This window comes from Malaclemys terrapin, chromosome 1 (assembly GCF_027887155.1).
Source record: "Malaclemys terrapin pileata isolate rMalTer1 chromosome 1, rMalTer1.hap1, whole genome shotgun sequence".
NCBI classification, from domain to species: Eukaryota; Metazoa; Chordata; order Testudines; family Emydidae; genus Malaclemys; species Malaclemys terrapin.
The window spans coordinates 108,035,778-108,042,895 of NC_071505.1; the positions used below are offsets into that span (position 1 = coordinate 108,035,778).

A 7,118-nucleotide genomic window follows, 5' to 3' on the forward strand; every position below is an offset into this window, starting at 1 on the left:
AAAATCTGATCTCTCCTACTAATCTTGGCTGACAACTAGGTTTAGACCTGAGGCTTGCCTTCCTGACAAAGTGTAAACAGGATGTTGAACTGGAGGAATTCTTTCAGGACCCCTTGTAGTTTGATTTTTTTTTTTTTTAGACTGAGGATAATATAGATTGACTGATCTGTGTTCTCTCCTAGCAGGTTAGATGCTGTTGGCATCAAAAAACTGACAAATATATTAGGCAATTTGCCTGCACATCCCTCAGGGAAAAACAAAACTGCTTATTTCCATTTTTTCAGAAGGTTGCATTAGACAACCACTATGCTCATCTACCACAGGTTTCTATTGTCATTCTGTGCTCTATAGAGGGCACAGGAAAACGATAGTTTGGCTTGTAGGACCTTTCATGTCACCTTAATTCCAGTTTGAATGGAATGGTATTTTTCCCAATGCCAACTTGCTTTCCCAGTCTAGAGGAAAGCAAGTTGGCTGAAGTTCAAAGTGGGTAGGGCTGGTGGATTTAAAACCTGCATCTGCTCCCAGTGTTGGGAGGTATGCCTACCCCTAGCATTGTCTTCTCTGCTCCTGGGTTCCTATGACCACCAGTAGCCAATACTGTCTTGATCTACACATAGCTACCGAGATTCCTCTTGGTAACAGACTGCCAAATTATTTATGCCTTGTTATCTTGAGATGGGTTGATTGTAATGTGCTGTACCAGGGACTACCATTGACTGACAGGTCATCTTAAATAATGCTACTCATATGGAACTGTGTTCAAATGTCACTAGTGTCTGACTTGCACTGAATTGCAAATGGAAATACTGTATTGACTTTAAATCGCCACATGGTTTGGGTCCTGGTTATATTGGATGTGGTTCCAACTCCTGATGTCTGGGATGCTCAGGCTAACATGTCAAGGGTACTTCTCTGAAGTTTAAGGAGCTGAAGGTGCATAGTAGACAGGAGGATGCTCTGCTGTGAAATCTGTTCCTCTTCACTGGTTCAACAGAGCTTGTATTAAGTTTCAAGAACACTGCAGTACCTAAGAGGGTAGACTGAATGGCTGGTGTTTGGCAAATAGGAACTTGATCTGTGAATATTGACTAAGGGCTGGTCTACACTGGGGTGGGGGTGGGGGGATCGATCTAAGATACGCAACTTCAGCTACGCGAATAGCATAGCTGAAGTATCTTAGATTGAATTACCTGGGGTCCACATGGCACAGGATCGACAGCTGCAGCTCCCCCGTGAACTGCGGTACCGCCGCTCGCTCTGGTGGAGTTCCGGAGTAGACGGTGAGCGCGTTCGGGGATAGATATATTGAGTCTTAACGAGATGCGATATATCAATCCTGGATAAATTGATTGCTACCCGCTGATACAGCAGGTAGTGAAGACATACCCTTAGCCTCTGGACACATGGAAAGCAATTTATGATCATGTATATTTTGTACGTCAAAAATAAACAATCCCCAAGCATATACTAATTAACTTTCTAAGCAAACTAAGTGTACTTAGAGTTAATTGCCTGTGCTACAGAATGCTAACTTTCTAGTTGGGAGTCTCATTCTTAGATAGTTAAGAATACTAACTAATACTTTTGTTCCTTCTAGGATGTTAATTACCAGCAGTGCTATAAACGAGGAGGAGTAACTGGCGGTCCTCGATCAAACTCAAGAGGTAAGGCTAACATGATATCCCCAACCATGTGCCTAAAACATTTAAAATGTAATTATATTCTGAATAGTAATGGTATAAAAGGCATAAGAGTCACAAATATAACTTAGATCAAACTTCTGTTCCAGAGTAAAAATCCTATTCAAAATGAGCACTACACTTTGTCTGGGATCTCCAGTCTAGCAGTCCTCCCTGGCTAATAAATCATTGCAAGTACTAAAGATTTTGCAACTAGAACTGTTTAATTCTGACAGATCTAATGGTCTCCCATACCTCCATGTCTGCAGTATGAATAGAAGTAGAAAACATTCTTTACGATGAATAGAAATATTCACAGGGTGCCAGTTTTGCATCCTATTTCACTCAAGTCTTGGTTGGCCAGCTGTGTGTGTGTGTGTGTGTGTGTAAATAATACATCTTAGCACCGGTCTGTAAGTAAGCTGTCTAGCAAATATGGATCCCAAAAACTTGGGCAAGGTTACACTTATATGGGAAATAGCTTTCAGTGTGAAGCTGTCATATTTTAGGTGCAGTGTAACTTCTTTCCAGGTTGGAATATAAACACTAAACAAATAGATTTTTGAAACTCAACCTTACTGATCCTGAAATCTTTGTTTGAGTACTAATAGGATATTCTGTATCCAAAAGAAAATTGCAGACTAAAACATTATAGGGTGGGGGGAAAATGAGCTTGCTGTGAGTGAAGGAGAGAGATCCCTGCTTTTTATTGCTGGGCATGGAATAAGTGAAGGAGTGGGCTGCAGACCAAAATCTTAATTGTTTACTTTTAAAACCAAAATTTTGTTTTTAAAGTTATAGAAAAGCTAGTCTTACCAGGTCAGCAACTTTAGTACTAAGATCTGATCATGAAATCCTTAGTTCTTCTGTTTTAGGTTACAGACGAGAAAATAGACAGGAAGAAAATTGCTCATCAGGTAGAACTCGAGGTAGAACTCATGGTAGAGAGTACTTCAGGAAGAAGGGAATTGAGGAAACCAGATGACTAAATGAGAGAAGCGGAGACTAAAACAATCTTGTAGCAGAGGACTGAGACAGATCCTACTTCAGTTAGTGTTACTAATGAAGTTGATATAACTTTGATTTTTCCTATACTAAACTTAAAATGTTAGTTTATTATCTTCTTTGTAGGAAAACAGAACTTGCCTTGAACATTTGGGGTGACTTATGTTTACAAAACTGACTACTATTGCATGCATGTCATGTTCTATCAGTGTACTGCATCTTAAAACTGTTACTTGAATGAACAGCTAATGTAGTTTTTTACCTTTTTGGTGGGGTGCAGAAAGTTGCTTGAAAATGGTTGTTTCAGATTAAGACCCTTCTAATATCCATGACAGTGGTACTGCATTCCTTATTTGTCTAGAGTAAGCCATCAGGACACACTAGGACTGACTTCATCAAACTAATTTAGCTTCCATATCTCCTCCTGAAAGCTTACAAGAAGGGTTGCTTCTGAAACTTAATCCTCCAATTGGTCACCATACAACCTTGAGCTAATCAGTAAAAATAAACATCCCGTACTCTGAGAATCTTCAACAGTTGGTGTACACTACTTTGGGATTAAACCTACATGGCAAATAGTTCTGCTAAAGCTGTATTTATAGCAGCTACCCTATATCCTTTAGGGTGTGGACAAAGACTAGTGAGCAATGAACAGTCTTTTGTTTAGCAAGATAGTTTTGACAGTGAATAAAGATTTGTTCTCACAAGGCTCCTTTGACTATTTATTATTGTAATAATTGTAGTACATTTATATATACAGTAAACATGCATGCAAGAATACCCATAAACTTTCATGTCTTAACCTTAAACCTGCACTTTGAAAATTATCCTTCTGTCCAATTCTAAGAATCATTTACCGTTGCTAATGATCTTTAACAGCAGGATGGAGTGATTCTTCTCAGGTGAGCAGTCCAGAAAGAGACAATGAAACCTTTAATAGTGGGGACTCTGGGCAGGGAGACTCCCGCAGCATCACCCCTGTTGACATGCCAGTGACAAGCCAAGCTGCTACCATACTACCAGTGCACGTTTATCCCCTTCCGCAGCAGATGAGAGTTGCTTTTTCTGCTGCAAGAACATCTAACTTGGCCCCAGGAACTCTAGATCAGCCCATTGCATTTGACCTTCTGCTGAATAACCTTGGAGAAACTTTTGATATTCAGCTTGGTAGGTTTAATTGTCCAGTGAATGGCACCTATGTCTTCATCTTCCACATGCTGAAACTGGCTGTGAATGTTCCACTGTATGTAAACCTTATGAAGAATGAAGAAGTCCTAGTGTCTGCATATGCCAATGATGGGGCTCCAGACCATGAAACAGCTAGCAATCATGCTGTCCTACAGCTTTTCCAAGGGGACCAGATCTGGTTACGTCTGCATCGGGGCGCTATCTATGGAAGTAGCTGGAAATATTCTACCTTTTCAGGGTATCTCCTGTATCAAGACTGAAATCAGTGTAATGTTTACAAAAGCTGCTCCAAACAAATTGGTGGAGGGGGGGGACTAGCTTTGCACTTAATACTGATTTCATAGAAATGTGGTTCCATTATCTGGGAGATGGTGGTCCTGTTTTGCAAGGTGAAATCCTGGATCGGGTTACTGAATCAGCACTAATTTGGCACTTTATCAATTGTGATGTAGCCTTGCTAGTTAAGCTGTGAATGTATATTGTTTGCACTTATCCTTTAACTGTATTGATGTCCAGCTTACTACACTACTGATATAATTGCCTCAAGTATGGGCTATTCACAATGCCTTGTTGTGCCTCAATAAAACAAATTAATATGCATTTTAGTATTTATTTTTATAGTGTTTATTGTACAACTCCAGCCAGAAACCTGGTCCACTAGCTTGTGGTGTGAAGTATATTGTATTTTTAACCATGAAAATTTAGTCTTCACCCTGAACTTTAGGAAACTGTGCTTGAATTGTTGAATTTTTTTTAGATGAAGAGACCATTGGCTCATTGTTTGTTCCCCCTGCCAATGCTGTATGTTCTCCAGAGCTCTGTCCTTTCCAGTGCTAAATGAATCAAAGTAATGGCTTGGACACTACTGTTGCTGGTATGAACTTCTAGATCTTTCAATTAAGAAATTGCTCCTGATTCAATCTAAATTAATCTTACTTTGGATGTCCCAGGTAATCTAGTTATATCCCTCTACATTTTTCCAGGGATATTCACTTCAGTCTCCCTTTAGTCATCACATAGCCTGTTAATATGCTTCATAGTCTTAAACTTAAGTTCCTCTAGACCCCTAATCATTTGTTCTGTATATTCCTTTCATTCTGATGTTCCTTGTATTGAATTCCAGAATTGAAACCCGTGTTTTAAGTGCTGTATAGAGGGTGTAAAACTCCACTGTGGTATGTAACCCAAAATCACACTTGAAGAAAGCCCAAACGTGCTGCAAACTCCTAAGCTGTTGACTGTCCCAAGTCTCAATTTGGTAGAATTGCTTTGAAATCTTGCTAAATGGACTTGAGTTTTTTCAATCTTTCTATCTGAACTCTAAGGTGTATCAGGATATTTCTCACTCCCATCTAAAATTTCACAGTATTGTTTAATATGCAGATCTCATTAACTCCCTCTTTAGTTAGCTTAAGCTAATCGGGTCTCACTTATCCCTGCAGCAATTCATTAGACAGCTCTTCAGTGTAATATTACCATATAGCAAAGTTGTTCAACCAGTGTTCCATCCATGTTGGCTGCTCACGTCAAGTTAACTGGAGTATTTAAGTACAGCTTTAAGGCACTGAAGTGCAGTGCTTCAAGTACAATGTAAAATGTCGTCATTCTGTGGTTTCATATATGTCTTAATTACTTAATATGGTATTTATCCGAAGAAGGGAGGAGGGTCATATGCAAAGATCTTTGTTTTAACTGAAGCTTCATGGTCTGTTTATTTCTAGTTGCAGTTAGTATCCCTGACCCAACTGAGGTATTTAGGAGAGAATACGCAGCTTGATGTGTATTTCTAGGGGTAAGCTCTACAACTGATAGAGCAAGAAAAGCAGCTCAGTTGCCTTTTTTTATTGGCTCTGCAATGGGAAAACGGAAGTTCAGTGAGCAACTATAACACGGAATACATCTGATCTGAAGGAAAACGTTGCCATTTTAGGCAGTTTTGATTACCCTACTTAGAGAGTGCAGATGTACTCTCAAACTACACTACCTTCATCTGCTAATCATGTAATTCTGTCCAAACTATCAATTCCATGGCCAGGAAGGACCATGCTGATTATCTAACCAGTAAAACACATGCCATAGAACTTCCCTGAAACAGTTGTTCAAACTAGAGTGGGTCTTTTTAGAAATATAGTCTTGACTTTAAAAATTTCCAGTGATGGTAAATTGTTCCAATGGTTAATTACCATCACTGCTGAAAATTTACCCCTTTATTTCCCACCTGAATTGTCTAGTTTAATCTTAAATCTAGCAGACAAAACCCTGAAGGCTAGAAGAGCCCACTATCAAATATTTGATTTGCTGTGTAGGAATTTAGACTGAAAGCCACCTCTTAACCTTCACTTCATTAAGTTAAACCAAGTTGTCTGGCAAGATTTCTATAAAGATGCTGGGTATCCATGGTTCTGTTATCCCTTAAGAATATAGATTTTTCTCCATTCAATTGTATTAAGGTTAATTACCAAGTGATAACTGCAAAGATCACTTTTTGAAGACTTTTATTTGCTTGTCTCAATCCTGATTTCTCGCCACTTTTCTATGGCTCTTCAAAAATTGCTCATAGTTCTGTGAATTTGCTAATATCCCTAACACTTTGGTATGCAGATCATCCAGAGCTGTGTTTAACTTGTGAATACCTAAGTAATCTTAATCCTACTCCAGTTGTGTAAGCATAGTGTAAACATGCTAGTTTTGACTCTCCACAGTAAAGAAGTGTCCAATAGGGTGGCTTCTCCTTCCCTTCATTTCAGGCAGTTCCCTATCAACAGAAATTTAGGCTGCTGGAGGGTATGAAAGTCTTAACTATTTTCTTACTTCGAAGCTGTTTCTGGTTTTCAAGAAATGTTCACTTGTACGATACTTGGTGCAGGTTTTGTCTAACAAGAGAAACTAATCAGGTATTAAATTTTTTTTCTCTCCATCAAGGTAAACCAAAGATACAGCTTGTAGTGATTTTTTTTTCCTACAGGCAGATATAGGCAAACTCTCAAACACGTGAAGTTTGACAGGACACAAACTTCTCCACCAAGCTTCAACCTGTTCTGGATTCAATCAACATATCTTTGACCATATGGAAGCCAGTGACTAAATCAGCATTCCTTGACATAATTTAGGATATCTCTTGCTCTTTATACATTTGTCCTGGCACCATCCTACTGCTTCACTGAGATGCTGCTTATGCCACCTCTTGAGTCCCTTTACACAGGTGGTTTGCTGCTTCAATTGAGCCACCAGTACTCATTTCAG

General features: G+C 39.2%; 1 protein-coding gene across 3 annotated transcripts in view; it reads left to right on the forward strand.

The window, feature by feature from the left end:
* Positions 1-4,475, forward strand: part of CAPRIN2 (caprin family member 2) — a 66,822-nt gene extending 62,347 nt beyond the window's left edge. For all 3 annotated transcript variants that reach the window (XM_054034664.1, XM_054034675.1, XM_054034686.1), the window contains 2 exons: positions 1,601-1,667; positions 3,567-4,475. In XM_054034664.1, the coding sequence (XP_053890639.1) occupies positions 1,601-1,667; positions 3,567-4,135 (636 nt within the window). In that variant the 3' untranslated portion in view covers positions 4,136-4,475. The remainder of the gene's footprint in view (positions 1-1,600; positions 1,668-3,566) is intronic.
* The last annotated feature ends 2,643 nt before the right edge of the window (positions 4,476-7,118 follow it).